The 20,505-nt window shown below is 37.1% G+C and overlaps 1 protein-coding gene across 3 annotated transcripts in view; it reads left to right on the top strand.

Moving 5' to 3' along the window:
- Positions 1 to 19,495, top strand: part of LOC139938451 (E3 ubiquitin-protein ligase DTX4-like) — a 31,463-nt gene extending 11,968 nt beyond the window's left edge. Inside the window, exons 2-9 of one of the 3 annotated variants that reach the window (XM_071933989.1) lie at positions 6,319 to 7,108; positions 8,122 to 8,198; positions 12,394 to 12,522; positions 14,377 to 14,438; positions 16,084 to 16,224; positions 16,582 to 16,743; positions 17,220 to 17,309; positions 19,087 to 19,495. In XM_071933989.1, coding sequence (XP_071790090.1) covers positions 6,319 to 7,108; positions 8,122 to 8,198; positions 12,394 to 12,522; positions 14,377 to 14,438; positions 16,084 to 16,224; positions 16,582 to 16,743; positions 17,220 to 17,309; positions 19,087 to 19,311 — 1,676 coding nt within the window. In that variant the 3' untranslated portion in view covers positions 19,312 to 19,495. Of the gene's footprint in view, positions 1 to 6,318; positions 7,109 to 8,121; positions 8,199 to 12,366; positions 12,523 to 14,376; positions 14,439 to 16,083; positions 16,225 to 16,581; positions 16,744 to 17,219; positions 17,310 to 19,086 lie in introns of all 3 variants that reach the window. The other 2 variants (XM_071933988.1, XM_071933990.1) reach the window with 2 other exon arrangements.
- The last annotated feature ends 1,010 nt before the right edge of the window (positions 19,496 to 20,505 follow it).

Below are 20,505 nucleotides of genomic sequence, written 5' to 3'. Positions count from 1 at the left end.
TAAAAACAATTTGTTTGGTCTCTCTGCCTTTTGTTTGTTTGTCCTTTCTTCTATTGTGCCTGTTTGTTGATTACCTTATGTTGTCATACATACCTCCCATACAAAATTGTATTGCTAATATGGAGTGAACATCCATTGAAATATTAATGGGTGGGTTTTTTTACGAGCAAGGAAGTTAATGTTCTACATTCGAACACACACTATGCGTGTTGTGAAATTTGGTTCTGGGTCGACGTACATGTATAGGTACTGCAAAGTTATAACTCATTTGGCATCAATTACGTTCCTGTGGCCTATGTACGTTTATGTCTTCCCCCTTCTCAGGTCTGTATTATTCAAAATCAATCAAACCCTTTTCGCATACATAACACGCACGTAGTCTTATTTCGTATTGCTCCTTGTATGCTTGAAATAAACATCCTATGTCATATGTTTATTAAAGGTACATTACTTTACCAGACCCGTTCTTGTTTTCTCAAAGAGCTAAGATTGATCTTGTGATTTGCGAATCAATCTTAAAGGCACTGTACACGTTTGGTAATAGTCAAAGACCAGTGTTCTCACTTGGTGTATTCCATCATAAACATAAAATAACAAGCCTGTGAAAATTTGGGCTCGATTGGTCATCGAAGTTGCGAGAAAATGATGAAAGAAAAAACACCCTTGTTTTAATATTTTAGTGAGAAATTGCCTCTTTATCAAAAACTACGTTACTTCAGAGGGAGCCATTTCTCACAATGTTTTATACTATCAACAGCCCTCCAATGCTCGTTACCAAGTCAGTTTTTAAGTTAATATTTTTTTGAGTAATTACCAAATGTGTACCTTCCTTTTAAAGACCAAACAAAAATGACAGCAATTGCTGAAATTCATTTAAAGACAGTGGACAGTATTGGTAATTGTCAAAAACCAGTCTCCTCACTTGGTGTATCTCAACAAATGCATATAAAGTAACAAGCCTGTGAAAATTTGTGCTCAATTGGTCGTCGAAGTTGCGAGATAACTATGAAAGAAAAAACACTCTTGTCACACGAAGTTGTGTGCTTTCAGATGCTTGATTTCAAGACCTCAGAATCTAATTTTGAGGTCTCGAAATAAATCAACTTCGTGGAAAACTACTTCTTTCTCGAAAACTACATCACTTCAGAGGGAGCCGTACCTCACAGTGTTTTATACTATCAACCTCTCCCCAGTACTCTTTACTCGTTACACACCACATGTACCTACGTCATGAACTGTTTCTGTTGACTGCCCCGTTGTTGTTGTTATTGCAAAGAGGGAAGTGTGTCACTTTCTTAAAATTGTTCTTTTAGAGGTTTCCTCTTTTACCATCAGAGTACTTCAGTATTTCCTTAAGAAATAAATATAGACTGCATTTCTGAAAGTGTTCCAGTTGTCACCTCCGGTGAAATTAAAGCACAAACAAGGAAAGTGCTACACAACATTTGCCCGTCTTCTACACATGTGTATTACATTCATCCATTTATTTATTTATTTGTTTATTTCCTTTCCGGGGTTGAGGGTATAGTTAAATGTTTTTGAGATGCTACCACTTCATCAAGATTTCTTGTAAAAAGAAACAAACTCTTTTAAAATGTTTTCACTTTAAAGAATTTGAGAGGCTGTATCAGCCATGGCTACTTGATTGATTGATTGATGCACAGATTGATTGAGTTTATTTATTAAAACAATTACCACACGCAATTCAAGAAATACAAAAAAAAAACCTGCACAAACAACAACATTAACAACAACGACAACAACAACTGACACCTTTTTTTCCATTGGGGTACGAGCTGATGTAAAAACATCATCAGTTTTGGCCCATTTTCTTGAAATCTGGTATCGAAAACAAAAACAGAATTCATGTTAAAAAAAAAGTCCCTTTTCAAAATGTTAAGATTTTTTGGGAACATGGGTTGTTGACTTTTTGTCCTCCATACATAATTCAAATGAGATAATAAATGTAAATCTTCTTTTATATAATGCTCAAACTATGTTTTTTTTCTCATATCAATGCTGGTCTTATACAGTTTATCCCAGATGCAATTTAATTTTACATCTATTAAATAAAGTTCTTGTAAAACAAATTTTGTTCCAATAAACATTTTCAGCTACAAAATTGTGTTCCCAAAATCCAAGCTCTGCCCTGCATTGATAACATCAATTGAACAAAAAACCATTTCAAAAGGTTTTTTAAAAGAAAAAAAAAACACTCAAGGAAGGGTTTCATCTATCAGATAATGTTGCCATGCCAACAGTATGTTATTTCATTCCAGAAGAACATAACAATTACATTCCCTTCGGTGGAAAAAGGATATCGGTTACATTTCCCAATTTCACTCAGTCGGCCATTCCAGGCTTTCATATCGATGTCACGTTTTTCTCTTTGACCGTCTATTTTGGTCTGAATGCTGATCACGAATGTTGCCGCTGGTTTGATTATGTATCAAGGATCAGACAGACAGCGACAAACGCTTAAAGGCACTGTGTTTGGTAATTGTCAAAGACCAGTATTCCTACGTGGTGTATCCCAAGCATAAAATAACACACCTGTGAAATGCGTGCTCAATTGGTCATCGAAGTTGCAAAAAAATAATGAAAGAAAAAAACACTCTTGTTTTAAACAAAAGTGCTCTCAGATGCCTGAGAAAGGCTTCGGGCCTGAAGTCTTTCTCAGATTCAAACATTTTAGTGAGAAATTACCTCTTTCTCAAAAAATGAGGGAGTCGTTTCACAAAACGTTTTATAGGCCCTACTATCAACAGCTCTCCATTGCTTGTTCAAATATTTGTTATGATAATTTTGAGTTATAGCCAAACGTGACCAGAGCTTTTAAAGATATTCACATACATTTCTTTGGACTTATTCATTAATTTTATTCAAATATCTCACTTTACCTTAAAAACTCTCTCTTTTTAAAATAATTGTGATGTACACTTCTTCGAGTAAATTGATAAATTGGGAACCAATTTGATTGGATGAGCTGTCAATCTCAATTTAACCACTTTCATTACACTGTACACCCGAGATAAAAACTTACATATTTTGCCGTGACAATATTAAATTGGAGTGAACAAATTATTCTCAAACTGCTTTAAAATATCGGAAGCTGCTGTACTTCTAACCAAGTCATTTTTATTACCACTAATTTTAAGAGTGGTTACCGGAATGTATAACTTCCCTTTAAAGCCACTGGACACTATTGGTAATTGCTTAAAATAATTGTTAGCATAAAAACTTACTTGTTAGCGATCAATGGAGAGATGTTGATAGTATAAAACATTGTGAGAAACGGCTCCCTCTGAAGTTACGTTGTTTTCGAGAAAGAAGTAATTTTCCACGCAAATATTTGAATTTGATTTCGAGACCTCAGAATTAGATTTTGAGGTCCCGAAATCAAGCATCTGAAAGCGCACAACTTCGTGTGACAAGGGTGTTTTTATTCCATTAGTCTCGCAACTTTGACGACCAATTGAGTTCAAATTTTCGCAGGTTTGTTATTTTGTGCATAGGTTGAGATACACCAAGTGAGAAGACTGGTCTGTGACAATTACCAATAGTGTCCAGTGCCTTTAAAGCCATTGGACCCTTTCGGTACAGAAAAAAAGGAAAAAGTTCACAGATTTACAAATAACTTACAGGGTTTACAGAAGGTAATGGTGAAAGACTTTTCTTAAAATATTAGTCCATGAAATGCTTTACTTTTTTAGAAAACAGTAAAACAATATCAATTCTCGATATCGAGAATTACTGATTTATTTTAAACACATGTCATGACACGGCTAAACGTGCGGATACAAGGGTGGGTTTACCCGTTATTTTCTCCCGACTCCGATGACTGATTGAGCCTAAATGTTCACAGGTTTGTTATTTTATATATAAGCTGTGATACACGAAGTGTAGGCCTTGGACAATACTGTTTACCAAAAGGGTCCAATGGCTTTAAGGTTTAATATTAGCCAATCTATAGGAGATTGCCTATCATGTCTGAAGGGACTAATCATGCGCTGGCAGTAAGAAGTCACTCCGGGGACAGATGGCAGAGTACAAGTGGTTCTCGTTATTATGATAGAGAAGAGAAAGTAGAAGAACAATCAGTGAGACAGAGACGCTTAAAGGGCAGGCCTGTATGTTTCATTTTTGAAAGGGTAAGGGCACCAAGGCATTTTCTCCTTGGTAAAGGGCACCCTACATGTATGAGGAAATTGTAAATTTCTACTGTTCTAAAGCATTTCAAGGGCACCAAGGCAATGACCAGGGGGCACGGTGGCAATCGCTTTCCTTTCCTCCGTAAATTATCAGGCATGAAAGGGTCACGTTGCCTTGGATAGGCAGTTCTGGCGAGTTGGTCTATGAAAAATGTTTAAAACCATTTGTCATAAAATGCATGGTTAGAAAGATGTTTTTAAAGGAGAATATAATGATCCACACAATGCAAAAAAGCCTCTGAGTTTCACGGTTTACCTTTACGTTGTGAACTAAAACGGTACGTTATTTTGTGGAGTCAAATTTTTTACATCAGCAAATGGCAGACCGATCCAAGGCAACATGTCCCTTTATTCTGTTTTGCCTGACGAGTGTCATGGCTGCCGGAGGAGTTTATGGTCAGGGTGCTTTCTTTCTTACGGCAAAGTCGGCCCAACTAAGATGTTATTATATTATTCTTGACTGCAAAAAACCCCGGATTGATTGCTTTGACAACATGTACTCTAATTGTGTGTTTATTAAACTCCAAGGTTGTTTGTTCCAGCCAGAAGAAGCCATTGAAAACTAATGATGTTAAAAACCTTTTATCTAAAATATCTGGATCTATTTAGGCATTACTTTGTTCTTCTGTTGATGTTTGTCAGTTTATGTTTGTCAATACAAAATTAAATTTGTTTTTTAACTGTAATTATGAATTGCCCCTAAGACTGAACATAGGGTAAGGACAGATCTATAATGAACTAAATGCACTACAGAATGATGTAACTTATAACATTTAAAAAGTACATACGTATGTTACATCAGAGCCATAATACATTATGCTGGCTGCTTGGTGGGGAAGGGGGACCAGGGAGTAGAGACTGAAGAAGCGCTTTCAATGTGTCTGGATATAAATTATGTATGTACCTGTACATGGAGTTCCACTAATGGTCATCATGGTTCATTTGCTCAAACTATAGAGATGGCTGCTTGGTGGGGAAGGGGGACCAGGGAGTAGAGACTGAAGAAGCGCTTTCAATGTGTCTGGATATAAATTATGTATGTACCTGTACATGGAGTTCCACTAATGGTCATAATGGTTCATTTGCTCAAACTATAGAGATGGCTGTAGGAAGTGACTATGTGCATGTGTGTGTATGTAATGGACAGATATGAATTCAGGTACCTGTACATGCATTTGACTGACGGGCACAAGTCATGCATGTGGTTGTTCATTAGTTGTATTAAAGTGTTGAATTATTGACAGCAGTATTTGAGTACTGGCTAAAACATTCCAATAGGGCCTAATTTCATAAAGCTGTTAAGCAGGAGTTACTGCTTGGCAAATTTATTTGCGAAGCTTAAATTGAGTGGCCATTTGCAACAATAGGTTTATGGAATTTTTTTGCTGGTAACCTGCTCCTATTAAGCAAGATTTTTCTGTGCTAAGCAATTTTTTATGCTTACAGGCTTTGTGAAATTGGGCCCTGATGTCAGACCAGTCAGTAGTCAAATGTTGACTGCATTTTCTCGCGCTATGGCTATAGTTAAAACTATGACTGCCTCGGTGATCCCAGGAGCGGTCTATTTTTCCTTGGCTGCGCCTCCGGAAAATTACATAGGCCGAGATTCACCTTTGAGAGATATATTTTGTATCATAATACACAAAGCAGCAATTATTTGTACATGTGGGGTTAATGGGTTCACATCTCACCGACTCTTGAAGCAGCCGTTGGGTTCATTTTACCGCATATCATTGAATATAAGGAACTTTCCAGTGCTGGCAGTTAAAACGTTTCAAGTTGTATGCAAGGAACCATTTATGTGGTAAAAAAATACAGTAAATGTGAGACTTTTGAGACACTGGCGGCAGCATAACAGTCCTTTTTTAAGGCTGTGAGCATGCGCGCACATGCTCAGTATTGTGCGCGTATACTTGCGGGACCTGTGAAAAAGGACCGTCCGAAAGTCTCCTACTGCTACTGTATTGATCTGGGACTGCTCTGTTTAGAGAGTACCTTGAAAGAAGTCTGTTAATGCTGTGAAGGATTGTAATAATTATCCATAACCCATATTGCCTAGGAGTATTCAGGGTCATCATAAATGGAAATCTTGATTGAATTTTCACAGGAATGGTTCGGTCAATCCGAAGACGCACCTTTTCTTCTACCTCGGCACCGGCCCAAGACATTGAGTGGCAGTGGCAGGACGACCACGGCTGGTGCCCTTACGATGTCGACACCTCAGTAGTCATTGAAGAGGCCTATAAACACCCGTACGGAAGTATTGACTTGTCGGTGTCAGCGAGCTGCCTGCCTTATGAACTCGACCTAGTTGCAATGACACAGAAGCGATTGGGGACTGGCTTTCTCAGAAGTATACGACGGGTTGTTTTACCGGCTCCTGGATATCCCAAATTTGCATCAGCGCCTATTGGAAAGAGCGCTAGTATGAACTCTTTGTCAGTGGAGATGGAGTCGCCGGATGGTGGGTCGCCGAGCTTGAGTAGACCCACGAGTCTACAGCCCGCGTCCCAGTCATCGACGGCACCGCCACTGGATGATTCAAATTCCTCGCAGGGTTCAGACTGTTCAGCGACAGCTTCATCGTCGATGGGGCGGTCGTCGAAGAAAAATGCCGGGAAACGCACGACGTCACGGAAGTCAGTGGCTGCGACAAGTGGAGTGCGGGCCACGGTGGCTTGGTCCTCCCCGCCGGACCCAAATGCAGCGGGAACAAGCACGGGGAGCAGCAATACTGGGTTGAGATCGCTACCACGCTCTGTGAGTGTGCCGACTACCATGGCCGGAGTGAGTAACACAGCCATTCAGAGGCCAAGTATTACAAGTGGTGCTGTGATGAGTTCTAGCTCCACCACATCATGTCTTGCTGCTGCGGCTGCAGCAAGCAGAATGACAAGGTGAGTTCAACATTTATTGTGTCACAAAAAAAAAAACAGAAATCAAGGGGATTTGTCCTGATATAAAAAATATATTAAAAATAACAAACCAAAATAACAAACCAATATAGCAAACATATTATGTTGAGATACACCAAGTGAGAAGACTGGTCTATGACAATTACCAAAGGTGTCCAGGGGTCGATTTTACAAAGAGTTAGGACTAGTCCTAAGAGATATCAAAAATGTACAGCTAGTCCTAACTTAGGACGAGTAATTCGCCCTAACTCGAGATAAGACTAGTCCTAACTCTTTGTGAAATCCACCCCAGTGCCTTTAATTGAGACACCTGTTTTGAGAATACTTGTTTTTGCCCCTCTACAACTCCTGGCTCCCATTATTTTTAAAAGGAAAAAACCCAGTTATATCTTTAGATCAGTTAAACGTTTTCTAATCATGCGTATAAAACACATTGTAAATTGTATGCATCACGTGTATGTATTGCTTATCGCTATGAGTTTTCGATATGCTTTGGTTCTTTATAGCATTGTAAACTGCATCCTAAATCTATTTACCTATCACTTTTTTATAGATTGAACATGTCCTTGGGAGGCAGACAAATTGAGTCCAATTACAAACCCAGGAAGCATTATGAGAAATATGATGATTATGTTTTGTGATCATGATGTAAAACACACTTCAGATGAAAATGAATGGGAAATTGACTGCGGTGAAATCACAAAATTCTCTTACTGTCTAAATGAATTGTTTGCAGTGAATAAGGACTGGTTGTTTGTGCAGTAGACTGGTTTTGTGGGTAATGAACTCGAGGAACAACTCAACGAAGACTATTATCGTATTCTACTTTATACACAATTCTTGGAAATATAAATACTTTGTTATAAGTCTAATTGAAATTTGTCTAAATAATACAGTTTATTTGTTACAATTGTGACTATTTTATGACATAGGTTAAGTCAAAATTTAAGCACTAATTATATCACACCTAAACCTATCACACCTTTTCATTTCAGATCGCAATCAACGCCTAATTCCATAACAGCTCGACCTGCCCATGCAGCTGGGGCTAGGCTCAGCCCTGTTATGACTGGTAAGAAATTAGCGAGACTTAGCCCTGGGATTGTGACTTATTGCAATAATGAGACACATATCAAAAAGTAAATATTTTGCAAAAGTCACTCCTATAAAAAGTAAAAATTGAAACGGGCAGAAACTACAAGGTATAAAACAGGGGGGTGTTCTTCAGCTCAGTGTAAGAAACTATTTACTTTACAAAAGCGGGCTGTTCGAATCATTTCTAATGCTGGTTATCGTGATCATTCAGCTCCTTTTTTTGAACAATTTAAATTTCTTCCAGTGTTCCAAGTCCTTTAAAAAAAAAATGGTTTTGCAAAAGTCACTCCTTAACAAGAAAAATTGAAATGGGGGGAAAATACATTGTATAAAATAGAAAACATTCTTATTAATTTACCATGCACTGCACTGGCAATTATTGTATAATAACTTGTTCCTAATAATTTTATTTGACCATCAAAGTTAATCAGGGGTGGGTTTCACAAAGAGTTAGGACTAGTCTTATCTCGAGTTAGGACAAACCCGTCCTAACTTAGGACTATCCATGCAGTTTGTATATCTCCTAGGACTAGTCCTAAGTTAGGACTAGTCCTAACTCTTTGTGAAATCGACCCCAGGTTTCGTCTAGCCCAGCGTATCCATGACAACACAATTGTGCACTGATAACATATTCTGTCAATTTGGCATTTGATCTTTAAAAACATATGTACAACACATCAGACCTCCACCCCAGCCCCCTTAACAGTAAATAAATGATCAAAAGTGGGAGGTTGAAAGTGTCTTGAACTTTCAGAAACTGAAAAAAAAATCTTAAAATAATTTAAAACAGCTGCCAAGTGCAAATGACCTTATCCAGGAAGAATGAAATCGTTTCTTAGTGGAAGGGGATTACCAGTTGTTTTGCTACACAGTTTGTATGGGTGGTTCCCTTCAGTTGTTTGCTTTGGCAAATAAATGTATTAGGGCACATACAAAAAAAAAGTTGTTGATCGTCCCTGCCCGACCGTTCAAAACCCCCCCGACCCCATTTATTTTTTTATTTTTTTTTTATTATCATAAAAAACGACCTTTCCAATGATATTTTCGGTCAAACAAATGTTTGAAAAAGCAGGATACTAGGCGTGGCAGAAATGTTGTGCAGTAGTGTCAAGGACTGGTGCTGAGGTCATGGTCTGACATTGTGTTCTTTTATTTTTCCCATGGCTGGATATCTCTTTATACTTTTACTGCCCAGATTTTTCGGCTGATATTTTTTTCAAAATGTACAGGTTTGAAAAGATGTTTAGAGAAGGTTTTTATTCATGTTGGCAAAGCAAGAACAATTCTTCAAATATTTACTTGGACTACACTGTGCTTAGTTGTTTGAAAAAGTTTACAGAAAATGTCATTTAGGAGTTAAATTTGTTTGACGAAACTATTGAAAACATCAAAAACACACAAACCCTCTGTTTTATAGTGATTGTGATGATTTCTTTTTACTTGATTTCATATTTGGCATGTCAACAAAACTTTAAAAAAAAACTAAAAAAAACTCCCTCCCTCCCCATCTGCAAAAAAAAAAGGACGATCAACAATTTTTTATTTTTATGTGGCCTTACTTGTTATTGTGTACTTATTGTAGTTCAAAACTGCACTGAGCTCCTCCACCCCTTATTACGCAATGCCAACTGCATTTGTTCAATAGACTGTGCAAGTCTCGCGCGCACCGGAGCGAGAAAACACGACAACTGAAGAACTTAATTTTGTTTATGAGTCAAATCTTAGCTGTAATTTTTTCTTAATGCCGAATCTGAACAACAAAAATAACCATTAAAGCGTGTTTAAATTAGTTTTAGCTTTTTAAACAAATACACAATTGTCGGTTAAAGTCTATGTATAGACAAAAGTAAAACTCTGGGACAAGGATGTTTGTTTGATCTTAAATGTTTTGAAACCCCTTTTGTAAATCTACGCCCGAATGTGAAACTACTGAAAGCTGGTTTATACGCGGACGCACGATGGTCGCAAGGGCATTAGATAAACGCGTGACGCATTTTAAAGAGGAAGCCAACGCCTAAGCGACCAATAAAAAGGCTTTCCACCCCGCGCGGCCAAAGCAAGCGTCTGCGTAAGTTTCGTGATCGCAGATGGGTACAAATTCTTAATTTTTTACAAGTAACCTGACCTGAGGTCAAGTTTAAATATCGGTTTTTCTTCGTTATTATGTTGACTTTTTGATAACTTTTATATATGTTGTTAATTAGTATTACATTTTTAACAACATTTTTTATGTCATTTTTATGGTCATAAACTATATTAAACTAAAGTAATGGACGAAACAAAATCTCCCCAACGTAAAACTCCATAAGGTTGGGACCACAATGGTCCCGGAAGTTCAAATCAGCGCGAGACTTGCACAGTCTATTGGAAAAATAACTTAATAGATACTAAATAACAACTGCATGTTGGACATTATTGTATTATACTTGTTAAGATTATGTTCGAGGAAAGTGTATTTTTAATTTAAAGTAAAATGTGAAACTCTCGACATCAAGATTGTTCTCTACATGTCTTAATAAAAAATTTCCATTCAAACTAAAACTTAAGTTTTTTTCTGGTACTGCATTACACATTGTATCAATCCAAATGAGAAAGAACAAAAAATGTATCATTTTGTTTAAGATCTCGCCATGTAATCATGCGATCATACATGTACTTTACATGCTTCTTAAATCTAGCAGCATCTCATGCTAAAATGGCTGTTGCATTTTTACCCAAAAGTGCATGATCATAAACTTAAAAGTTTTCAAACGCACAACCTGCAACCATTACCTTGAATACATGTCTGCTCAATATAGATTTTTTTAGGCTATTGCAGAATGGAAAACCCTTACATTTTACACGGAAAGTAAAAACATGTAGATTCATTCCATATGTAGAATGCACTCAATTTGTTATCCACCAAACTGATAACAGTGCCAGAATCTAACCTAGTGCAAAACCTCAAAGACAGGTTTTTTAAGTTTTTGAATAATTTGGTGTATGAGGTGCTGTGGTGCACTCAACAGCCAGTGCCAGAACGTATGGGCAAACCTCCGGTCTCTTTTTGTACTGGAAAAAATACACAACACACAGGACATTAGCTGTATGTCCAAACCACTGGACAAAGCAATAAATGACTTCACCATGTTCACGGAAGAAACAATTGCCTCCATGCCCCCAGATCATTGTCTTTGTGCCTGCCTTGAAATGCTCCAGTTGAAATTTACAATTTCCTCTAGGGGTGAAAATGACTTGACGGGTGCCCTTTTATGCTCTTTCAAAAACGAAGCACACAGGCCTGAGCCCAATTTCATAGAGCTGCTAAGCACAACAATTTGCTCAGCATGAAATTTCTTCCTTGATAAAAACAGGATTACCAAAAAAATTCCACTAGATTTTCCGGATAAGCAAACAACAGCTGAATACCTGTAACACGCAATATGCAGCAAGTGGAAAATTGATTGGTAATCCTGTTTTTATCAAGGAAGAAATTTCATGCTAAGCAAATTTTTGTGCTCAGCAACTCTATGAAATTGGGCCCTGAATGGTTGATTGTCTTGCTTATAGACACAAATGTCAAGACTGGAACTCGAACCTACACTCTGCTCGACCGCGACACACCATGATAACGTGATATATTTAACCAAATGGATGGAATTTTATGGTCAATTTAACAGTCACTCACGTTAGATGTATGATTACTCACATTGTGAAAATGTACGAAAATGGAACATTAGTAACTGTGTCTTGTCTACCAAACCACTTTTTTGGGGATGTCTTCTTCGGTGCTCACATACATGTACATGTAGGTAGGTATAGGTTAACTCTATCTACCAGTATTAAACCTTTAACAAATATTAAACCTTTTCAGTAAGCCCATGGAAACACAAAATTATATCAAAATGTAGCGTGAGTAACGTAACGTAACCTGAGTACCCGTGGAGTTCCCCTACGCAGGTGTCCCTAACAAATAATATTAACCCATCCTACTTATCCCACACTCACTCATCATCCATTACTCTCCACCTCCCACCCTCCACCCCCACCCGACGTCTTCACTCCATCACCTTGCCTTCATGTTTTTGCTCTCTCCTCACTCTCTCATGGTGCCATCTTGCTCCCCCCTGTCCCTGTCTGTCCCCTCTTCGGTCTCCCACCATCAGCCATCACCGGCCTGTTGCTCTCCACAGCCGTTCCAGTCATGATCCACCCGACGCCCATCCCGATCTTCTCGCCCCCGCCAACGTCGAGGGGCAGCATCCGACCCGTCGAGGGAATCAAACCCAACAAGAAGAAGCGAAAAACTACGCTCGTCAGAGGTAGCGCATACTCTTTTTTTGTAAACAAGATTAACTTGGAATGGGAAGAGACAACCCCCATATAAAGTTTTTTGATGCACTCATTTTTAAAAAGAGCAAGTTCTCATGAAAGTTGGGGGATTTTGTAACCAATCAGAAGGTTAAATTCATTGTCAATTTTATTGAATATCACAAACATTCAGGATTGAACTAAAAATTCTTTTACAAAAGTGCATGAACCATTAATTTGAAATATGACCTAATCAACTGTTCTACAATAATTACTCCTTCAGGGTTTCAAACACTGTGGTATTTTACATGTTTGACACCATTTTAACATGAGGTTAGAAACTCGGATGTTGTCCACATTTAAAGCCATTGGACCCTTTCGGTACAGAAAAAAAAAAAGTTCACAGATTTACAAATAACTTACAAGGTTTACAGAAGGTAGTGGTGAAAGACTTCTCTTGAAATATTATTCCATGAAATGCTTTACTTTTTGAGAAAACAGTAAAACAATATCAATTCTCAATATCGAGAATTACGGATTTATTTTGATCACTTGTCGTGACACGGCGAAACGTGCGGATACAAAGGTGGATTTTCTCCCGACTCCGATGACCGGTTGAGCCTAAATTTTCACAGGTTTGTTATTTTATATATAAGCTGTGATACACGAAGTGTGGGCCTTGGACAATTCTTTTTACCTAAAGTGTCCAATGGCTTTAAATGAGGACTCTATCTATTTAAAATGAGTGGATCTAAAAACTGAATTTGACAATAGAGCTCCTCTTTAAACTCACCTAATGTATGTGTGATGATGCTGAATCTTTGGAGGAAAAAGAAACATGCTTTGTTGAGTTTTGAATAGTGTCTGTCGAATTGACACTGCACCCAGACACTGATAAATCAAAGGTAAACTGCACTTAGACGGTTAGACGTACAATGCACATAGGCCTACTAATCAAAACATTATACATGTATGTGATGTCACAAAACATATTACCATGGCAGTGTAAACATCTCATCTTAATATCCATCCTAGTGCTTCATGAAATCCAGGCCAGTAGTGTTAGTGAGTGCCCATGCATAATGTGCAATTTACCGAGTTTTTAAAATACATGTAGCTTTTACCGTTTTAAGTTTGTCATGACTCCAATCACGATGGGGTTGGAGGGCAGGGTTGTGTTTGAGGTGTTTACTCTTGCCAATTTATATGTTGTACTGCACTGTCTAAATATTTTCATTGTATTTACTCCTTTTATATTTTTCTTGTTTAAAGGAACAAGCTGCCTTGGATCGGACGAGTTGGTCTATAAAAAGCGTTTATAACCGTTTGTTATAAAAGCGTTTATAAAATGCATATGGTTGGAAAGATGTTTTAAACGTAGAATACAATGATCCACACAAATTTGCCTCAAAATTACTTGGTGTACTTCACTCTACTTACCTGTAGAGCGAATACTACAATTGCATTGTTCACTATGCCGGCAGGCAATTAGCTAAGAGTTTTAAACACAATAGCGCCCTCAAGAGTTCTATCCCCGAAGCCCTGTGACATGCGCAACGTTTTCCTTTTACTTTTTACAAAAAATTGACTCCCATAAATGGCCGACCGTGTTAGTCGATGAGCTAAAAGGCAAACCGTGCAATTTCGAGGCATGTTTTCCACTTGGTATTCCACTTTTCCAACATCTTTCTACCCATATGCATTTTATAACAAAAGATTATAAACGCTTTTCAAAGACCAACTCGACCGATCCAAGGCAACGTGTTCCTTTAATTTAGTGGACAATAGATTTGAGTTAATTTCTTGGGAAGGGTATATTACGAACGTGGTCTGTCTTTAAAGTCAACTATGCTCTTTCTTCACAGTTGACTCTGCCGATGATGTCATGAAGAATTACGTGACAAAAGTCAAGAAGAGTCCGGATGAGGTAAGGCTGAGATAATATCAAGTCATTGATCACACGGGGCATGAGGATGTGATTTACTGCAAGATGGTGCCATCTTGGCCAGAGTCTTGCCTCGGGGGGGGGGGGGATCTTTCACAGTGGAATTGTCAAATTAAAATGTGCCAAAACGTGGAGAGGCTTCATTAGCCTTTTGGCTGATTAATGGATGTATCTGTTTCAACATGTGGGTGTTCATGTTCAAGTACTGGATGAAGTATGAGTATGCATGGACTAGAGGTTTAGATTACGAACATTAATAATTGTTCTGACAGCACAAAGGTTGCCTTTATTATTATCTCATCAGCAAGAGTTGAGTTTAATCGTCATATACCAAAGTATATGGTTATGTCATAACAAATTAATGTCAGAAAGTTGTTATAGTGTTATAGTGTTATCATTTTTAACCTCTGTATATTTTCCTGTAATTTGACCTTTGGTCGCCATGGGAATTTTGTTTATAAAGAATAAACCAATGATGAATGAATGAATGATTGAATACCTCTGCACACAAAATAGACCCATACATAAAACAACACGGTACACTATTGATAATTACTCAAAGTAATTGTTAGCATAAAAACTTACTTGGTAACAAGAAATGGAGAGCTGTTGATAGTGCAAAACATAGCGAGAAACGACTCTCTCTGAAGTAACGTAGTTTTGAGAAAGAGATAATTACTCACTCAAATATTGTGAGACTTGAGGCCTGAGGCACACAAATTTGTACAACAAGGGTTTATTTTTTTCGTTCTTTATTCTCTGCAACTTCATGAAATTAGACAATTACCAATGCCAGTGCCTTTCAAGGCAGTGGACACTATTGGTAATTGTCAAAGACTAGCCTTCATAGTTAGTGTATCTCAACATATGCATAAAATAAACCTGTGAAAATTTGAGCTCAATCGGTCATCCAACTTGCGAGATAATAATGTAAGAATAAAACACCATTGTCACACGAAGTTGTGTGCGTTTAGATGGTTGATTTCGAGACCTCAAATTCTAAATCTGAGGTCTCGAAATCAAATTTGTGGAAAATTACTTCTTTCTCAAAAACTATGGCACTTCATCACCTCTCCCCATTACTCGTCACCAAGAAAGGTTTTATGCTAATGATTATTTTGAGTAATCACCAATAGTGTCCACTGCCTTTAAAGGTAGGGTCATACTTTGGTGATGACCCCGGTAAAAAATGTGTGTGATTATAATCCGAAAGACTTCGTGTTATAAAAAAAGGTAATGATAGTAAGCATCCTGTGAAATAATTTCTTCTGAAATGTGCACTTTAGTTAGAAATCATTAAAAGTATGTCAAGAAAATGTACATTTCAGCACTCGCTACTTAAACGTAGGATTTGAACTGCTTCTAGCTACTGGGCAAGTTTGGTGGTCTAGTGGTAAGACATGTGTTCATTATAGAATGGCAATTATCGGAGGTTCAAATCCCACTGGAGTAATATGCCTGTGGATTTTTTTTGTTCACGGGACTTTCATGCACTTTGGTTTGTAGGTAGGACACAAGAATTATAGAAAGTCATTAATACTGATTGTTGACAAATTAACAAATCATTAAATATGATTTAACTAGAACTTAATGATGTTAAATTCAAAGTTCTACGGCTATTTTGCAGGAATGTCCGATATGCTATGAGAAGCTTACAGAGGGGTCACACTACACGGATAACTCAGACGACATGGTCTTAAAACTCAACAAATGCGGTCATCTGTTTCACAGGGGATGTCTTCATGCAATGTACGGCAGCGGCCCAAAAGTAAGTTGTCAAATATTGCATTTTATAGTTTCATTTATTTAAATTCAAATTGATGATATTCATTTTGTTTTGTTTTATTGTCTAGGATGGAAGTATTGATCGAACCAAAATTTTTCAACTCAAAATTGATCAAATCAAAATTGCCATCAACCCAAAGTTTATCAACCCAAAATTAATCAACTTAAAATTGATCAACTCAAAATTTATGAATTTAAAATTTATCAACTCAAAATTTATCAATCCCAAATTGATCAACCCCAAATTGATCAACTCAAAATATTGATCAACTCAAAATTGGTTCAACTCAAAATTGTTCTACTCAAAATTAATTGATGATATTCATCTTGTATTGTCTAGGATGGGAGTATTCAATGTCCGACGTGTAAGACCATCTATGGTGTGAAGCATGGCAACCAACCTCCTGGTCGTATGGATTACCACATCATCCCACACTCCCTACAAGGCTTTCCTGAATGCTGCGCCATCAGAATCATCTATGATATACCACCGGGCACACAGGTGAGTCTTAGCAATTCAGTCTCGGGGACCATTCAAAAAAAGTCAAATCTTTATTTTATTTTTTTTATTTTTTATTTGTTGTTCAAAATTGTGGTTGAGTCAAAAGAAATAATTGAATTAAAAATTTTTTTTTTATTAATAACACAAAGACATACAGTGTACATTACAAAATGAAAAGAGAATGTTTTAGATAGAACGTTAATCTGAAAATTTGTATCCCCAAAAGATTTGAACATGAGTATCGTTTCTGACAGTGACATTTCTCAGATTGGGAATTCAAATTACGGATGATTTTTTCCTGGGTGGACATAATCACTCCGCATTTTCAGCAATATCTCAAAAAACATCCACCTTTTGACCACATTATTTCATTGTTTGTATTTTTGTTTATAAAGGATGAAAACAATTGAACAAACCAAAAGTAAACTCACCCTTCAAAAACAAGTATTGAATTGTTTTATAATTTTGTTTGGCAGGGAGCGGACCATCCTAATCCTGGCAAGCGTTACTCTGCTCGTGGATTCCCTCGTCATTGCTACTTACCTGACAACGAGATAGGAAGAAAGGTACTTCAATTTATACAATTGCTTCTATTTTAACCCTGAAGTAAAATGGTTCAATTCAATTCAAAATACTTCCCAATAATATCAACAAGTCCCTTGATCCACTAAGCGAAAGTAGTAGTTCCAGCACATTTCCTACCTTCTGCCCAGGTAGTAGTTTATAAGCAGGACAGTTATTTTTAGTACTACGTCATGTAGTCTCCCGGATTCTAAAAATCTGCTCCACGGCAGTATAATAAATAGCAAAGACAAGTTCCCAAAGAACTTCAATCCTAACAGCAAAGTAGATATAAAGACAGCAAAATAAAAAAGTAACAACAGGTGCTTACAGATGAAAAGTGCCCATTTCTATTGTTGCAGTCTCCTATTGTCAAGAACAGCTTTTCATATTCCCGCTATTAGCTTCACACTGAATCAGAGGAGGGATCAATCGTGTCAATAGGAGTTACTGCAACAATGGAAATGGGCACTTTTGACCTGTAAGCACATACCACAACAACAATACTCAACCGATTGTAAGAAACAAGGTGTACAAATCACTGTAATAATATATTTCGTTTCCTGGTATTTTCATTTTTAGAATATGAGTAACAATTTTAAAATTATAGGTGCTTTTAAAGCAGCAGAGTTACTTTTTATGCTGTCTTTATACCCATTGTGTTATTGCAAACCAAATACACATTACATTTACCAATCAAGCAAAGCATATTTTGTTTACCCTATTGTATTGTTTATTTACTTAAAATTGTTGTTTATTATTTTACAAGGGTATATATAAATAATAATAAAAGAGTGTTGACTCTATTTTAAATGGCCCCTCTTAGACCTCATCACCACTCTATTATTCCCTTACTGGGCAAGACAAAACCACAAACTCACTCTCATCCATGTTCAGAAATTCCCTTCTGTTTGAGGGAGTAAGTAATTTTGTTTCCGTTTATCTTTTGTAAAAGACAAACAAAAACAGGTTAAAAAATACTCATATCTTTTGTGCGTTTAGTGTGACATTGAGGAGAAAATCTACCTCTCTTGAGGGGCAAAAATTGCCTTCAAGGACGCAAAAGCAGCTGGCATTTGATGATCGAGTCTGAAACGGCTCATTAAAACCTGTCCGAGTGTGATTGTCTGAACTGTCTCGGGAAATTATGAGTGTCATGTTAACGCTGAATTAACAGCTGTTTTGTATTTGTCTTTGGGGCCTTGGGGGAAAGTTGGACTTTCTGTTGTATATTGGAGAACTTTTCAAGGAGTGAATTCCTTGAAGAATTTATTTGTGTCTTTCAAGAAATCATCATGGCACATTATTTTCAACATTCCCTTTGGAATATCTTAGTTCCATATCAAATGAGGAAAACAGAAAAAAGAGCGTTTAGTGGAAGACGGTTCTAGTGCTTCAGACTCATTTTGTTAAGAGATTCAGTATTCCTGTGGCAATGTCAAGGGGAAATTTCCGTCTTTCAAAATTTTGCAAAAATCTACTTGGATAGTATTAAAACAAATAATTAATTTGGAGTAATGTTGAGCATAGAAATGTCTCACTCTTAAAAAACAGGTTGCTATTAAAAAATGTGTGTGTAAATGTAATGTAGGCGTATATTATTTATTAGCAGTACCCTTTTTATTGTTGCTTAGCAACTTAATTGCATTTAATGTATTAAATATTTTCGTTTTTTGTAGTAGAGTTACCGCTTCCTCTTAAAGATACACTAGCATTTCCATTTTGTTTTTGTTTTATAAAAAGTAATTAAAAAAACAATTCAAATGTTTAAATTTGTCTTAGATCCTTCGGCTTCTCATAGTGGCCTGGGAGAGACGTCTACTCTTTACCATTGCAACGTCGGCCACGACGGGAGAATCCAGTACAGTCGTCTGGAACGAAATTCACCACAAGACCGAGTTTGGCTCCAATGTGACGGGACATGGGTTCCCGGACCCCAACTACTTCGACAATGTTCTATCAGAGCTCGCTGCGCAGGGTGTGACGGAAGACTGCATAAAGGACTGATGTTTAACTCATTAAAGACCATTCATTTTCTCACAAAACGCCCAGATGTTGCTAGTACTATTATTGCTAATTTCTTTTATCAAATTTTGTCAGTAAAAAATGTCGGCAGAAATAACATGAAACAGAAAATTTAGTTTTTTTGTTTAAAAACTGAGATCCTATGTTAATATGCTACATTAGACAATTTCATACCTGGACATGACCGTTACATGAACTTTGATTTCGTAAAGGCAGTGGACACTATTGGTAATTACTCAAAATTATAATTAGCATGAAACCTTACTTGGTACCGAGTAATGGGAGAGCTGTTGATAGTATAAAACTTTGTGAGAAACGGCTCCCTCTGAAGTGAAGTAGTTTTGGAGAAATAAGTAATTTTCCACGAAATTGATTTTGAGACCTCAGATTTAGAATAAGAAATTAAGCATGTGAAAGCACACAACTTCGTGTGACAAGAGTGTTTTTTCTTTCATTATTATCTCGCAACTTCGACGACCGATCCAGCTGAAATTTTCACAGGTTTGTTATTTTATGTATATGTTGAGATACACCAAGTGAGAAGACTAGTCTTTGACAATTACCAATAGTGTCCAGTGTCTTTAATGTGAATGGAAGTAGGTCAAACCTTTCTGCTGTTTGCGGCCTCTTTGGACATTTTGGTACAAGCCGCTTGTGGCCGCTATGGTCTCGAAATGGTTAAGTCTTCATCTATCAAAAGCTGTAGACCCAGAACGGATTCCTCTATAATAACACTTTCATTTACCCCATGTTTAATTAATTTTTTTAATTAGCACAGCACCATTGTTTGGTATGTGAAATCTAAATGAGTGCATTTGTTTTTGTCATATGTATGTATGTATATTGTCCGCAATTTGCTGAGACATAAACTAATGGGTAGCCTTGATTCTAGGCGCCATTCCAATATTGATTACTCTTGGCGCCTTTTAGTATGGCATACTCGAACTCATGGCAAGGACAATCAATACTTGAGCCAAGACTAGGTGTGACCGAGCCTGACCTTAGTGATCACACAAAGGAAACTTTTCTCTCATAAATACAGCATATTCATCATGTACATTGTATACACATTGTCCACATAACCTGTACATTCATAAACAAGATATAAAGCATAAACATAAATTTACACGTGTAGAACAATAATTATGTTTATAATTTGTCAATTGTTTCAAGGCA

This window comes from Asterias amurensis, chromosome 6 (genome assembly GCF_032118995.1).
Source record: "Asterias amurensis chromosome 6, ASM3211899v1".
In the NCBI taxonomy this organism is placed as follows: Eukaryota; Metazoa; Echinodermata; class Asteroidea; order Forcipulatida; family Asteriidae; genus Asterias; species Asterias amurensis.
This window is presented reverse-complemented; position numbering and strand designations above follow the sequence as displayed.